The following is a 17,689-nucleotide window of genomic DNA, read 5'->3' as shown; positions in this document are numbered from 1 at the left end:
CTTATAGCACAGGGTCTTTAAAGGATGCAGTCACTCTTCTCACCAGACGCATTTCAAAACCGCAAAGGTTTCTTCCTCAGTGGCAAAAGGATTGTATTAACAAGGGGGACATGTCGCTCTTTAAATAGAGCCTAAGCTTGAATTAAAACCTGGACCGTTATATGATTAGAAGTCACGGTCCGGTCCAGGTTTAAATTCAAGCTTAGGCTCTATTTAAAGAGTGACATGTCCCCCTTGTTAATACAATCCTTTTGCCACTGAGGAAGAAACCTTTGCGGTTTTGAAACGCGTCTGGTGAGAAGAGTGACTGCATCATTTAACCTCCTCAGCTCCCCTAGCTTAAAGGGACACTGACAGGCCTTCTGAGCATAGTTAGCTCTTTATATGCCCCCCTAGGTCTTATAATAAGTTCCCAATTCATATAAGTATTATCCCTGTGCGCATTATAAAACGTTAAAAATAATCTTTATAATTACCTCTCCTTTCTGCCCAAGGGGCGTTCTTTGCGGCGCATTTGTGCCCAGCCGCGTCCCAACTGCCGGGTCCTTAGACACGCCCATCTCATTAGTATTCACTTCGCTGGGCGGTATTTCTCAGTCCCCGACATTCGGAGATCATGCGCATGCGCCCGGCACCCTCGCTCGCCGGGATCACATTGCGCCAAGTGAATACTAATGAGATGGGCGTGTCTAAGGACCCGGCAGTTGGGACGCGGCTGGGCACAAATGCGCCACAAAGAACGCCCCTTGGGCAGAAAGGAGAGGTGATTATAAAGATTATTTTTAACGTTTTATAATGCGCACAGGGATAATACTTATATGAATTGGGAACTTATTATAAGACCTAGGGGGGCATATAAAGAGCTAACTATGCTCAGAAGGCCTGTCAGTGTCCCTTTAAACCCCCTTAATGACCAGACCACTTTTTACAATTCTGCACTACACTACTTTCACGGTTAATTGCTCAGTCATACAACTTACCACACAAATGAATTTTACCTCCTTTTCTTCTCACTAATAGAGCTTTCATTTAGTGGTATTTCATTGTTGATGACATTTTTACTATTTTTGTTATTAATCGAAATTGACCGAAATTTTTGCAAAAAAATGAAAATTTTCTCAAAATTTATTGTTCTACATGTCTTTGATAAAAAAAATGCAATAAGTGTATATTTATTGGTTTGCGCAAAAGTTATAGCGTTTACAAACTATGGTACAAAAATGTGAATTTCCGCATTTTGAAGCAGCTCTGACTTTCTGAGCACCTGTCATGTATCCTGAGGTTCTACAATGCCCAGGCAGTAGAAACACCCCACAAATGACCCCATTTCAGAAAGTAGACACCCTAAGGTATTCGCTGATGGGCATAGTGAGTTCATGGAAGTTTTTATTTTTTGTCACAAGTTAGCGGAAAATGATTTATTTTTTATTAATTTTTTATTACAAAGTCTCATATTCCACTAACTTGTGACAAAAAATAAAATTTTACATGAACTCACCATACCCCTCACGGAATACCTTGGGGTGTCTTCTTTCCAAAATGGGGTCACTTGTGGGGTATTTATACTGCCCTGGCATTTTAGGCGACCTAAAGCGTGAGAAGTAGTTTGGAATCCAAATGCGTAAAAAATGCCCTGTGAAATCGAAAGATACTCTTTGGAATTTGGGCCCCTTTGGGCACCTAGGCTGCAAAAAAGTGTCACACAAGTGGTATCGCCGTACTCAGGAGAAGTAGGGCAATGTGTTTTGGGGTGTCTTTTTACATATACCCATGCTGGGTGAGAGAAATCTCTGTAAAAGACAACTTTTTCAATTTTTTTATACAAAGTTGTCATTTTACAGAGATATTTCTCTCACCCAGCATGGGTATATGTAAAGACACCCCAAAACACATTGCCCTACTTCTCCTGAGTACGGCGATACCACATGTGACACTTTTTTGCAGCCTAGGTGCGCAAAGGGGCCCAAATTCCAATGAGTACCTTTTAGGATGGCATTTTTAGGCATTTGGATCTCAGACTTCTTCTCACGCTTTAGGGCCCCTAAAATGCCAGGGCAGTATAAATACCCCACAAGTGACCCCATTTTGGAAAGAAGACAGCCCAAGGTATTCCGTGAGGGGCATGGCGAGTTCCTAGAATATTATTTTTTTTGCACAAGTTAGCGGAAATTGATTTTTTTTTGTTCTTTCTCACAAAGACTCCCTTTCCGCTAACTTGTGACAAAAAGTTCAATCTTCATGGACTCAATATGCCCCTCAGCGAATACCTTGGGGTGTCTACTTTGCGAAATGGGGTCATTTGTGGGGTGTGTTTACTGTTTTGGCATTTTGGGCGGGGCTAAATTGTGAGCAACCCTGTAAAGCCTAAAGGTAGTCGTTGGACTTTCGGCCCCTTTACGCACCTAGGCTACAAAAAAGTGTCACATGTGGTATTGCCGTACTCAGGAGAAGTAGGGCAATGTGTTTTGGGGTGCATTTTTACATATATATTGACAACTTTATTAAATTTTTTAAAAAGAGTTGTCATTTACGGAGATATTTCTCACACACAGTATGGGTATATGTAAAAATACACCCCAAAACACATTGCCCTACTTCTCCTGAATACGGCGATACCACATGTGACACTTTTTTGCAGCCTAGGTGCACAAAGGGGAACAAATTCCAATGAGAATCTTAACGATTTCACAGGGCATTTTCTACGCATTTGGATTCCAAACTACTTCTCACGCTTTAGGGCCCCTAAAATGCTAGGGCAGTATAAATACCCCACAAGTGACCCCATTTTGGAAAGAAGACACTCCAAGGTATTCTGTGAGGGGCATGGCGAGTTCTTAGAATATTTTTTTTTTGGCACAAGTTAGCGGAAAATGATTTTTTTTTTTCTCTTACAAAGTCTCATATTGCACTAACTTGTGACAAAAAATTAAATTTTACATGAACTCGCCATGCCCCTCACAAAATACCTTGGGGTGCGTGCTTTCCAAAATGGGGTCACATGTGGGGTATTTATACTGCCCTGGCATTTTAGGGGCCCTAAAGCGTGAGAAGAAGTCTGGAATATAAATGTCTAAAAATTTTTACGCATTTGGATTCCGTGAGGGGTATGGTGAGTTCATGTGAGATTTTATTTTTTGTCACAAGTTAGTGGAATATGAGACTTTGTAAGAAAAAAATAAAAAATAAAAAATTCCGCTAACTTGTGCCAAAAATATAAATAATCTTCTATGAACTCGCCATGCCCCTCAAAAGTGATCTTTATAGCGCCGCAGCGATTTGACTGCGTTTTTGCAGTGATCAGAAAGAAAGAAAAAAATTGTCACTGCGGTGGGGCGGACAGAACGCAAGTGTGCGCACAAGATCAGGCCTGATTGGGCGAACACTGTTTTTTGTAGAGCCTATAGAACAAGTCCTATTCTTGTCCGCAATTGCGGAAAAGAAAAGGCATTTTCTATATAGTTCTGGCAATGTGCGGATCCACAAAATGCGGAAAGCACATTGCCGGTGTCCATGTTTTGCCGATCCGCAAAACACATATGGACGTCTGAATGGAGCCTTACAGGGGGGTGATCAGGGAGTCTAATATGGGGTGATCAGGGGTTAATAAGTGACAGGTGGGGGTGTAGTGTAGTGGTTTTTGGTGCTACTTACAGACCTGCCTGTGTCCTCTGGTGGTCGATCCAAGCAAAAGGGACCACTAGAGGACAAGGTAGTAGGTATATTAGACGCCGTTAACAAAACAGCGTCTAATATAACTTTTTGGGGTAAAAAAAAAAAAAGCGCATCTACAGCCTGCCAGCGAATGATCGCCGTTGGCAGGCTGTAGATGTACTCGCTCCTGTGTGCGCGCGTTCACAGGAAATCTCGCGTCTCGCGAGAGGAAGCGCCGATGCGTCCAGGAGAAATAAGCCGGCTGCCCGCAGGACGCAATCCTGCATTAGGCGGTCGGGAGGTGGTTAAAGACCCTGTCTATACCATCGAATCCAGAGTGCTACTAAGTACAGAAAAAATAAACCAACTCGATAGAACTTGGCGACTGCAAAATCCAAGCACGCGTGCGCGGAGTCTCGATAGTAGCGAGGAACAACTCGTGGAGCTGTCAGCGTCCGGAAACTCACACTGCGCAGACGCAAAGTGCCGCCACCAGTGAAAGAACATGTGTGGGGCCGCCGGTGGGTAGCTAACATACAAACAGATATCGCTTTGCGGATCGAGCTACGAGGACCCGGTAAGAAGTGCACTTCATTTATACAACATCGATATATATGGGATGTCCATGTGGCGCATTTGCGAGTGAGTGAACTTCCATATACTATACTAAGCGCAGGGCACCAGACTAAAAAAAATATCAAGGAGCCATTGGCTCCTAACCTGAAAAATTTAGGACCCAAATTTAAAATTTTTAATCGCCAAATTTAAAATACATATAATTACGGTATTATAATAATTTTTTTTTAAAAAAAACACAGGTCTTACCTAGGGTTGTCACAATACCAAAATTTTGACTATTTTGATACCATAAAAAAGTATTGCGATACTTGATACCACGTTAAAAAAATAAAAAACACCAAAAAAGCTGATAAAAAAAAGGCGATAAAAAAAATGGCAAATTGCAATTTTTTATTTTTATTTTCTTTTTTTTTCCTGTTACGGCATTCACCGCATAGGAGATATTTTTAAATATTTTAATAGTTCACACTTTTTTCGGGCGTGGCGATATAAAATATATAAACAATACAAAAAAATTACATATGTAAAATTGGGCAAGGGGGGTGATTTAAACTTAATATTTTGGTGTTTGTTTTTTTTTAACCTTTTTATTTAATAACTATTTCCCCCCTTAGGGGCTAGAACCTGTTTTAATCCCTTGTCCTATTCACCCTAATAGAGCTCTATAAGGGTGAATAGGACTTTACACTCTCCCTGCAGCTCTGTGCATAGTACACACGGCACAGTAGGGGCCATCCCTTGCGGCTCTTCAGCGTACAGGGCCACAATGAACACTGAACAGACACGTCCACTCTGGGGTTCACCTGAACCCCTACTTCTTTGGTGTAAGAGCGGCTCAATCAGCCCCAAATCTGGCCCCAGCTGGCTGAGCAAGGCCTACAGCTGAGCCCACCGGTAGTTATCCAGGCAGTCAAAGGGAAGGGCAGACTTCATGGGCCCCCTTGTAGGGAGGCTTCCAGTAGTGCCCCTTGGGTTTGTAGTAGGGGGGCTGTAGCCGGTAAGTGGGCCCATAGTTTGGGAAGGGCGGATAGGGAGGGTGCATGATCAGAGTCCTGCAAGGAGTAGGTGGGCTGCGCGGCTGCTCCTTATATCAGCCTGTTATACCAGGCTCATTACTTTAACGACTGGCAGCCCTGCGGCCTTAACACCTTCACTGCCAGCCACACTTGAGCCTCTCCAGCGTGGTGGCATCTCCGCATCGTAGGCTGTACAAATGGCGGAGTGCTCCCTCATACCGCCGCACGTGCGTCAACCGATGGAACTGGTCACAATCGCACTTATCGGGCTCACACCAGAAAAGACCCCCTTCCCCCCCACACTTCAGCATAGAATAGGAAACGCACAGAGAGAGTTAGGTAGGCGGGGGGATACTGGGCAGCGTCAGCCATTAGCAAGTGGCAAGGTGATCATCAGTCATCTCGCCACTTGCTAATGTTAAGTATGTAAAGGGTTAATAGGAGCCCCGCGCTGGTCAGGACACTAAAAAGCCAGTGAACCATATATCTCTTTCAATAGTCTGTGCTTCGTAGGAGGGGAGGTTATCTCCTACTAAGCACGGACTATTGAAAGAGATATGGTTCACTGGCTTTTTAGTGTCTTGACCAGTGCGGGGCTCCATTAACCCTTTTCTTCCCTTATCAAGAATGTTTGTGAGCCCAGGCAGGGAGCTCACACGGAGCACCAGCAACGGCCCCCTGAGTGATATCAGGGTCGTAAAGACATAAGGATTAGCCTTTAGCAGCGCAGGGGTGACTGTTTGTGGAATGTGAAGTATGCGCTGAAAAACGTCTCAAGCTAACCTGTTCTATGGAGCAGTCGGCATGGAGAGGGCTCCCTGTCTTCATGACTGAAGAGCAAGCTGCTACTGTGTTCAGCGCGGGAGAATGGGGGTGTGAGAGGAGCAGCCAATGGCAGGGCAGACCGGGGATACTATGACCAATCAGCAGCCTCCTCACTAATAACAGAGCTCTGTACTGTGCGGAGTTCTGTTATTGGATTGCCGTCTGCCTGCTGTATGAAATCCCGTTCTTCTTAAAGGGATTCTGTCACCAGGTTTCACCCCTGTCAGCTAAACATATGCTGATGTTCAGGGCTTCATCAGGATTCCTAATGTGGGCTTCTAAATGTGATCTGTAGCCTTATTTTGCTAAAAAACAAGTTTTACTAACCTGTCACTCAAAGAAATAAGGTGCCCAAGGGATGTCAGGGAATGTCAAGGGATGCAAGGTGCCCGCCGCACCCACCGCCGTTCGTGCCCAGCGCCGCCTTTCCAGACTTCTGCACCGCCTCCTAATCCTGTGCCGCCTCTCGCTCTCCCTCCATCCCCCCTCCTCCCTCCTCCTGCTGTAAGATCTCGCGCGTGCGCACAGGGCTCTGCCTGATGCGCCCGTGCAGACTTCTCGTTTTGGCTTCTTGAAGCGAAGTGCGCATGCGCCGGCACTTCGCTCAACCCAGGTATGACCTGCACTCTGGCGCCAGCCTCTCAGAGCCCTGTGCGCACGCGCGATATCTTACAGCAGGAGCAGAGGGAGGGAGAGCGAGAGGCGGCACAGAGGATTAGGAGGCGGTGCAGAAGTCTGGAAAGGCGGCGCTGGGCACGAACGGCGGTGGGTGCGGCGGGCACCTTGCATCCCTTGACATCCCCTTGGGCACCTTATTTCTTTGAGTGACAGGTTAGTAAAATCAGTTTTTTTTTTAGCAAAATAAAGCTACGGATCACATTTAGAAGCCCACATTAGGAATCCTGATGAGGCCCTGATCAGCAGCATATGTTTAGCTGACAGGGGTGAAACCTGGTGACAGAATCTCTTTAAAGCGGCAGAGCAGCGGAGGGTCTAGGCGCAAATGGCGACAAGACTACAAAGTCTTATCGCCAATTTGCAATTCTAGGTCGCATTTGCAACCATTTTGGTAGCCATCTGGAGCCCTGTAAGCCGGTTACTGACCACTACCAAACGCACCAGATTAATCTCATAAGCATACTGGACTCAACCAGAAAGCCGCACAAGCTTGTGTCTTTGTTCAAAATCTGGATGACTTTGCATAGGGAATTATAACTTGGGATATAAAGTTTTGCAGTCACCATATCATATTGTGAGCTGCGAGAGCTCCGCAGCTCATTACAAAGGAGGGGCCGTGATTATTTTAGATATTTTATGTTATATTTGTCATTTTACATTGGTAATATATATATTGCTTCTGTTTACATATGATTGATCCGTAAGGATTATTTTTGTTTTATTAGTGAGGATTAAATAAGTTATATTTGACTTCTTGTGAGCCGACCATTTTTTGTATTTCTTATTACTACTAGCTACGGGATGGTAGCAGGTCGTGCTCTATTCTGGTGAGCTTCCCACAAGCCTTTTGTAAAATATACGATTTCTGCTGAACTATATGCCACACATACATTTTAACTACACATGTTGGTCCATTATCATTGCAGCCTCCTCGCTAGCATCCTGTATTAACCCCAGGAATTCCATAGAAAATCCTTCCTAACAATAACAAGATTTGAATGACCCCTTATGGGACAATTTTGGCATTAAAGGGGTAGTTCAGAATTTTTATATTAAAAGCCTATCTTCAGAAACAACATCTGATTGGTGTTGGCCCGCCCAATCAATTGTTTTAGGCAAGGGCTACACCTGTCGTGGCCAGGATCGCTAAGTAGCAAAAATCCTATAGAAATAAATGGGATCGCTGCTGCAGTCGCAAGAAATCCAGCCAATCATTTCTATGGGATCACCGCTACTCAGAGATCTTGGCCGCGTTTAGTCCTTGCCTTAGTATAGCTTTGGCACCTCCGTCCATTGAGAAATGGACTGAGCTGGTAACTGCTCCCACTGAAGTGAATGATAAGCCATTGATAGAACTTTTTCAGGGCCTGTCGCAATGTATTATTCAATAGCACCATTTTGTGGTAAATATAGCTTACTGATGAGTTTTTATAAAGTTTTTGGGAAGAGAATGGAAATTAGCAACAATTATATTTGCACTTTAAATTTAACCCATTCACCATGAGGTATAAATAAAATGTTACCGTATTCTATAGATCATTACAATTATGATGGCAAATGTTCAGTTTTTTATGCTTAACTTCTTTTGCACAATAACAGCACAGTTCACGGAAAAAAGTTTGCATAAATTTAACCACTTCACATGCGGGCCATTTGGCCCCTTCCTGACCAGGCCTAATTTTGCAAATCTGACAGGTGTCATTTTATGTGGTAATAACTTTGGAACGCTTTAACTTATCCAAGCCATTCAGAGACTGTTTTCTCGTGACACATTGTACTTCAGGATAGTCATAAATTTGAGTCACAGAAAGTGATACCTCAAAATATTTATTAGTTAACATTCCCCATATGTCTACTTTATGTTGGCATCATTTTGTAAATGTCAATTTATTTTTTTAGGACGTTAGAAGACTTAAAATGTTTGAAGCAATTCTTAAAATTTTTAAGAAAATTGTCAAAACCCACTTTTTAAAAGGACCAGTTCAGGTCTGAAGTCACTTTGTGGGGCTTACATAGTGGATACCCCCATTAATGACCCCATTGTAGAAACTTCACCGCTCAAATTACTTAAAACTGATTTAAAAAAATGTGTTAACCCTTTAGGTGTTCCACAAGAATTAAAGGAAAATGGAGATAAAATTTAAAAATTTCACTTTTTTGGCAGATTTTCCATTTTAATCGATTTTTTCTTTAACACATCGAGGGTTAACAGCCAAACAAAACAATGATTATTACCCTGATTTTGCGGTTTACAGAAACACCCCACATGTGGTCGTAAACTGATGTAAGGGCACACAGCAGGGCGCATAAGAAAAGGAGCGCCACATGGTTTTTGGAAGGCAGATTTTGCTAAACTGGTTTTTAGATGCCATGTCCCATTTTGAAGCCCCCCTGATGCACCCTTACAGTAGAAACTCCCAAAAAATGACCCCATTTTGTTACCTAGGGGATAAGGTGCCAGTTTTAGTGGTACTATTTTTGGCTACATATGATTTTTTGATCATTCATTATCACTTTATGGGGCAATGTGACCAAAAAATAGGTTGTTGTAGCACAGTTTTTATTTATTTTTACAGCATTCACCTGAGGGGTTATGTCATGTGACTTTTATAGAGCAGATCGTTACGGACGTGGCAATACCCAATATGTATACTTTTTCTTATTTATTTAAGTTTTACACAATAATAGCATTTTTGAAACAAAAAAAATGATGTTTTAATGTGTCCATGTTCTGAGAGCTATTGTTTTTTTATTTTCTAAATGATTTTCTTATGTAGGGGCTCCTTTTTTTGCGGGATGAGGTGACGGTTTTATTAGTACCATTTTGTGGGATATACGCCTTTTTGATCACTTGGTGTTGCACTTTTTGTGATGTAAGGTGACAAAAATTGCTTTTTTTGACACAGTTAAAAAAAAATTTATGGTGTTTATCGGACTGGGTGGATCATGTGATATATTTAGAGAGCTGACCGTCACAGACGCGGCAATACCAAATAAGTGTTATTTTTTTCTAATTTTAACATGTGAAACCTTTTTTATTTTTTTTTATTTTAACATTTAATTTTTTATTTTACACTTTGCGTCCCGCATAAGGTCATACAAGACCTCTGGGGGACATTTAACTTCACTTTTTTTTTTTTTTTTAAATACACCCCCCAGAGAGGCTGTACAGCGGTATACTGAGCTGTACAGCCTCAGTGCAGGGCTGATCGAGGTCTGTGAAAGACCCGACAGCTCCTGCACTCTCTACAACCCTCTCTGCAGCTGCGATCTCTGAATGGACGTTCAGAAACGTCCATTCAGAGATAGAGAACCACCTCCTGGATGTTTATAGTCAACGGGCGGACGGGAGGTGGTTAAAGAGCTATTGATGTAGGCATACAGGGGCATATTTTTTGTGGGACGAAATGCATTCCTATTTCTACAGTTGAAACCCTTTAGTTCCACAGGTATTTCATTTCACAGGCCATGAATGTAGACAATGACATTATCTATTAATACAACCATTTAAAAGCATAGATAAAAAATTATAATAATTAAATGCTATGTACACCTTCGGGGCAATTTTTTAAAGTGCATTGTACTTATTTTGAACTAAAATAATTTTTTCAATTGGTCTTTATTAAAAATATGAAGCTCTTCTTTCTGTACAGAGCTAAGATGCTCTAGTAGCAGCCACTGGATTTTCACTCTTTTCCATCAGTTGGGGATCGGGCTGCTTATCTCTACTCTCTGACATTATAAACACTCATTGTAGCTCAGTTCTTATCTTACTGATAAGAATGTGGCTTAAATAAGTGTTTATATCTTAGTAGTTTACAGATAACAGTTATTAGATTACACCCCATCCCCCAAAGTGAAAGTACCAGTCACACAGTTAGAAAATTGGCTAACCCTATCCCATGTCTACAGTAATAATTGCTTACCTGCCCCCAACACTCTGGTTACAAAATGACCAATGATGGATGGCCATGTGACTAGTTCCAACCATTAGCAGGCTCCACTGACTACAGATCCCTGTCCATGCGCAGTGTTGGTCAATGGAAGCTGCTACTGGAACGCACTGGTCACATGAACCTCCATCAGAACCTCTGGAGCATCAGGCTTCAGCTAAGCAACTAATAAATTACACACAGATTTGAAATATTAAACCATCAGACAATACAATGGTTTAAAAACAGTGCAGCAATACACATATTCTGTAGCAGCAAATCCTTTTAATCTTCTGCATATGGACAAAGCACAAGTATTTCCTTCACATACCAATTTTTTTAGATTCACTTGTTACACCAAACTACAAATGGACACTTTATACATTTATTAATAATTTAACCCAATTACAGGTTTTGTAAGTTCTTTTAATTATTTTTTAAAGGTGTTTTGTCAGATACATCGCAATAAAACAGTCTCATCCAGAACATGTGAGCTTGACAGTTGAACATCATGGTCTTGTTCCCATCTTCCAAGCGGTCTGCATTCTTGAGAAAATTGATGTTTTATAACATGCATAACATACATTTTTTCAAGAATGTGGGCACCTAGGAAGATGGGAACAGGACCATGATGTTGGAGGGTCAAGCTCACGTGTCTAAGGTGAGACTGTTATTGCGATGTATCTGATGACATAACCCCTTTTATTACAGCATATACTGTGGTGTGCACCTACAATATTATATACGTTTCCAATGTGCAGATAGTATGAATGCCATGAATATGTTTGCAAATGTTACGCTATGCTTTTTAGATTATATATGGTTAAGTGGAAAAGAACATGCATTACGCAGGCACATATATAATTATGATATTGAAATTTTATTTTAACTTTCTGCAAGACATTCTGTAAAGAAGGTGCAAAAAGATACTCACATCCTTCACTTTGACTGTCTTTGTTTGAATTGTAGACCTAACAAAATAATGAAATAATAATTATGCATATAATAAACAAAATGTACAAAGAAATGTAAAAAAATGAAAAGATACAAATATCACTAAAAGATAGTCCAAATGACTTTCAATGAACATATAGGTCTAAATTATAATTCATGTAACATGAAAGGGAGCATGTCAACTCCAAAGTCGGTTTCAAAGAAAGCATATCCCCATGTAGGGAAGGTAAGCAAAAACATAACCATACTTTTTGGTGCACCATGGTATTATGCTTACACTGAAACTGATTTTGGAGGTGACAGACTCCCGTCAAATACAAAAGGGATTTTGTATACTTTGTGAACACTATACAAAATAACAAGTAATGAAAATACAGGTGGGCACAACATTAGGCCCAAGAACTTACACAATAATGGTTACTAAAGATCCAGCAGAAACCAAACCTTAGTTTATCACTGGCTGTTAGGGATAATTATTATTCTCTCCACAAGTAACATATTACAGTGATAATGATCTAACCTTTGTTACTAATGATAACCGCATAATTAAAGATGCGTTTGAACGTGAACATGCATCTGTTCTGCACAGGTAGAGGTGGACCTATGGCATGGCACTGGATGTGGTCCAAAGTACTGTTAGCATGACTGTGGGTGATAAATTAAATGGAATATGCAGGACTAGTATGTTATGGATGCCAGTTGCTGTACATGCTGCATAAATAACCATACTTTATAAAAAAAAATAATATAATAATCTTGCATTACTTGAAACACATAATTTGGCTCCAAAACCTTGGATACACCGGAAACCAATGGAGACATTCTGTACCTGTTCTATTGCAAGATTCCTTATGCACATGTCCACAGTTGGAGAACCATATACACTCAGGCATCTCGTGTTTTAATCTTTTCACTGACCACCCCCTATTCATGCAACTCTGCACATGACATTCCATAGTATTTGAAAAGACGGAAATGGAGAGGTCACTCTTGAAGTAACATGCTAGCAGAAGATACTTTATGTCCTGTTAGCTGCACAATGTGGGGCCTCCATGGGTCTGGCTAGTCTTTCCAGTATACCAGACAGATACTCAATCAGATTAAGGTAGGGGCCAAATCAGCACCTCAAACTCTTTGTCATGTTCTAAAAAACATTCCTAAAAAATGTTTCTGCAGTGTTGTTCATTAGCCTGCAGAAAGACGTCAGAGCCATCAAGTAATACCCTTACCATGAACTGGTGTACTTGGTTTGCAGCAATGTAAGGAACAAAAAAAACCCACATGAATATCAAGCATTAAAAGTGGAGAGAGGTCACCATGGGCAACTTTGACCAGCTATACATAGTCAGCACTAACTTTCAGCAATTTGTACTACTGTATGTCTTTTACAGCACTGGAGACACTGACCAAGAGCATCAATGAACATTTAGAGACTCGCAGATGAAAATGTGGCTTAAATCAGCTCAACGGGCTAACTAACTTTCCCACCCAGTTTCCAAAACTGGAGTGGTGTAAGAAAAAGGTCACAACGTTTGTTAAATAAGCACAAAAAGCCACAAAGCCCTACTTTGAGACTTTGAAGTCAAAATTCTAGCATGCAGGGCTTGATAAATTCCTCACAAAGTAGAATATATGTGGACACATTCCCAGCAATTCCCTTATAGAGAGTGCACCCATATTTCACGTAAAGTACTTCATCTCAGCTGAATTTTATATTTCTGTTATCCTTCCAATTTATCGTTGCATGCTATTGCCCATGTCCAAATGACTGCCCATGGCCTAGATGCAGCCTTGCAAAGCTCATGTGCAATCCCCACTTAGTGGAAATCTCCCAGGGCCATTATACAACAGGGTTAACATTAAATAATTGGACAACACCACAGCTGTAAAAATGTGTCTCTGTGTGACATAGATTATGTCTGAAAGAAGCAATGGAGGCAACGTGTGCTCCAGCTATCATGTAGTTAAGGTTTTAAGTGCAATGCTAATTGATAATCATGGCAGAGGGAAAGAGTTGAAGCAGGATTTGTTAGCTGTGAGTAAATGTTTGATTTGGAATGCCGAGCAGCTGCGATGTACAATGATGTCACAGCGCGGCTAGCTATTGGTTAGACCCCAAACAGATGTGCTTATAATCCCTGCCAGAACGGACTGGAATCTAAACTACTGCCAGCCTAGAACACATGGACCAAGCAGGCTCAAGTCAAACCGAGGGACACTACCCATGCAACAGCAGACAGACCAGGGAAAGAATGCTTAAGAATAACAGCCATAAAACGAGTTGATGCATCTACAGTGTATTGGCTACAACAGTCTGAAAGCATTCAGATCTCTCATCATAACTGAAAGAGCAGACGTTATTCAACACATGGTGAGACTACGTAGAGAAATGAAAACCCATACAGACATACTGTAAACATTAAAAATATTAACTCATTGTAAAAGATTACACATTTGGACAACATCGTAAAACTTTGAGGGCAGTTGCTCCTGGGTGGAAATAGCCAAGTTTATGCACATTCAAAATATGCAATATATAAAGTCATCCTTCCCAAATATCACTTGTGAGGTTGTGCACTGAGGCAAAGTCATAAAGCCTGACTCATACGCAGCTTTCTGAGCGAGGCAGACAAAACTTTGAGACACGAATGAACAGTATGAATAAACACTAAAGGATAATATATTCACATGTGGTAGAGACAAAACATTGTGAAGTAGAAGGGAAAGTAATTCAACCATGGTTGACAGATTCTGATGAAAAAGATTCCTCCTGGATATCCCAGAAATCATAGCGTTTAGTAAAATCTTTTTGGACAGGAGACATAAATTAGGAGTGAGCACAGCAATAAAGGGGTTGTCTCACTTCAACAAATGGATCATGTAGAGAAAGTTAATACAAGCCACTCACTAACATATCGTGATTGTCCATATTGCCTCCTTTGCTGGATTGATTCATTTTTCCATCACGTTATACACTGCTTTCTATGGTTATGACCACCCTGCCATCCATCAGCTGTGGCAGTGCTTGCACACTACAGGAAAAGTCGCCGGCCTCTCTTGCGGCAGAAACCATGGGAATGCGCTTAGGCATGCATGTACAGCAGCTCCTGATGTTCGTAATCCTGCATATGAGCCATGTATAGTGTGATGGAAAAATGAATCCAGCCAGCAAAGGAGGCAATATAGACAACCATACATTAGCAAATGGTCATTACCATCAGGAGCCAGGTAAACCCCTTTAAAAAGGGGCATACCAGTGCACGCAAAGGCTGTTTCAGGAGCTGCACATTTAAAATAAAAAACCTCATTACTCGCCAATCCCCAACTAATGTCATTCCGACAGTGCCAGGGTTCCCATTGCACTCCTCTTCCTGCTCCTTTCTTGACACGGCAGGAAATGGCTGGTTGACGTGGGGCATAAATTTAACCGGCTGAGAGGCATTCACAGCCATGTCCTGTCATGTTAAGGGTCCATTCACACGTCCGTAGAATGGATCCGGATCCATTCCGCAACATTGTGGAACGGATCTGGACCCATTCATTTTCAATGGGGCCGGAAGAGATGGCAACAGCACACAGTGTGCTGTCCGCATCTGCATTTCCGGTGCGCGGCCCCGATTTTCCGGTCCGCGGCCCCCGAAAAAAATAGAACATGTCCTATTCTTGTCCGCAAGACAAGAATAGGCATTTCTATGGGGGTGCCGGCCAGGTGTCAGCAGAAAGCAGAGTGCAGCACAACCTGTCACAGTGCCATGGAAACCTGTGTAGAGAGTACAAGTCATTTTTTTTTTTTTATAATGTGCAGATCAGATCACAAAATAGCCATATATCAAATAGTGGATACTTTTACTATACTGCAGATGCCAAATGCTGTGTTCTAGACTCGATATCATACAATTTGGATTGGGGAATTGCTGTGAACCCCTCAAATGCAATCTGTCACTATGATCTTGGACTATTGTCTGCGGTAGTACTGCAAATAAGGATTATTTTCATACTGCTCCCCGTTTCCCCGCTGTCAGCGTTTGAGATATCTGGATGGGACTGCTGTGCAGGGGAATGGGATGCAATACATTTGGTGATCTGGGCTGATCTGCAGCACTAGTAATGTATTGCTGCATATAATGATCCAGGATCATAAAGACAGATTCCCTGTAATATACAAAGCTGTTGCTATGCCATAACTCTTCATGTCTTTCTTGTAAGAGCGTTTAAAAAGATGACATGTTCAACTTATTAATCAGCCTTCAACAATGTGCTGCTAGCTGGGATCCATACTGTTTCCAGTTTCTCAAGTACAGAAACCCAAAGCATATCCAGTCCAAAAGGACAACACACCCAGTGTAGACAGGCCACAAATAGTTTAAAATGGCTCTAAAAGAACTGACACATCTAGCTCTTCTGAGTGAAATTTCACATTTTAGAAAGGGGAAAAAGGTAACTCAGCCTCAGCTTGGCAGTCCTAGTAATAATTTACAGTAGCTAAAGGTCAACTGGTCTGAAAAGAAAATATTTTCTTATACAGTGGAAAGCAAACGTAATGTTTTACGGATCAGCGTTTCAATTTCAATAGGTGGCAGCAAAGGTTGCATGCACAAAGGAAAGAAATGGAGGTTTGAGATGGTCACCAAACATAACAAGATCTTTCGTTTGCTTCCATGCCATGCTGGCAAGAGCGAGTTGCCAAGTGCCCCTCCCTTCCATGAGCGTCCCACACAAGCACTGATGTCTCCAAAAATCAGGCCTCCACACAGAAGAACGAACACAAGCAGCAGCTAATGCAAGCAGATGCCTAGAAAATACTACAAATGTAACCTCGAACAGTTTGTTTCAGTACTTTTCCAGAGCAACTAGGTTTCTTACACAGGACACGGCATTAAAATCAAACAGAGGAGGGAAGAAAATGGCATGAGACCTTTTCAGGCCGAGACAGCTTTTTCTCCCACATAAAAGGAGTTCTGTCTGCTTGTGCAGAAAGCCACAGAAACTGTGTACTGTATTGGTTATGAATCTCGAGCTCCAGCACACAGGCTTCACAGGCAGCAAACATGTAACACTTCCTCTGGTTAGACCACACACTTATGCAAACATCTGAAAGAGAATAAGAGTCCTCATCTTCATTTAGCAATGACAGCCCACTCTACTAGCAGTGCTCAGATAATAGAATCCCCCCCTCCGCACATAACTGTAAAATAACTGACCAGATGGAAATAGGAGTTGTGCAGAAGATGTAAATAACAATCAATGTAAAAACTGCACTGCATGTATTACATGAGTGGCCAATGCAGGGGGGGGATGTATTGTCAACTGAGGGTCTGGAGACAATTTAAAAAGGCATCTTCCTTCTAAGAAAACCTATTGAACTAGCAGTTATCAGTAATAGTATATCATTATATTTATTACAAATTAATTCCAGGCTAAAAAGGGGGCTATGTTTTTTCAGCTGAGTGGGAACCTACAATTGTGTTCAAAATAATAGCAGTGTGTTTAAAAAAGTGAATAAAGCTCAAAATCCTTCTCATAGCTTTTATTTCCATACACACAAATGCAAATCTATTCCAAATCAAAACATGAAGAAAAATATATCAAATCTGTGTTGTTCCTCTAAAGAAATTGAAGAAAAGTGAATATTAGACTGTTCAAAAAAAAAAATAGTGTTTGTATTCTTCTTTACAAACTCAAACATTCACTATATAAACTGAAAAATGTTTGAAGATTTTGCTTTCCTTTGAATCATTTAACCAATATTTAGTTGTATAACCACTGTTTCTGAGGATTGCTGTACATCCGTGTTGCATGGAGTCAACCAACTTCTGGCACCTGTGAACAGGTATTCCAGCCCAGGATGATTGGACTACATTCCACAGTTCTTCTCTATTTTTTGGTTTTGCCTCAGAAACTGCATTTTTAATCTCACCCCCACAAGTTTTCTATTGGACAAAGATCCGGGGATTGGGCTGGCCACTCCATAACGTCAATCTGGTTGGTCTGGATTCAAGATGTTGCACGTTTGCTGGTGTGTCGTTGTCTTGTTGGAACACCCATTTCAAGGGT

At 41.5% G+C, this 17,689-nt stretch overlaps 1 protein-coding gene across 2 annotated transcripts in view; it reads right to left on the bottom strand.

The window, feature by feature from the left end:
* Positions 1 to 17,689, bottom strand: part of ARHGAP26 (Rho GTPase activating protein 26) — a 608,947-nt gene that overhangs the window by 383,617 nt on the left and 207,641 nt on the right. For both annotated transcript variants that reach the window (XM_040406016.1, XM_040406026.1), the window contains exon 12: positions 11,616 to 11,652. In XM_040406016.1, the coding sequence (XP_040261950.1) occupies positions 11,616 to 11,652 (37 nt within the window). The remainder of the gene's footprint in view (positions 1 to 11,615; positions 11,653 to 17,689) is intronic.

The sequence above is a fragment of the Bufo bufo genome, chromosome 1 (assembly GCF_905171765.1).
Source record: "Bufo bufo chromosome 1, aBufBuf1.1, whole genome shotgun sequence".
Classification (NCBI taxonomy): Eukaryota; Metazoa; Chordata; class Amphibia; order Anura; family Bufonidae; genus Bufo; species Bufo bufo.
This window is presented reverse-complemented; position numbering and strand designations above follow the sequence as displayed.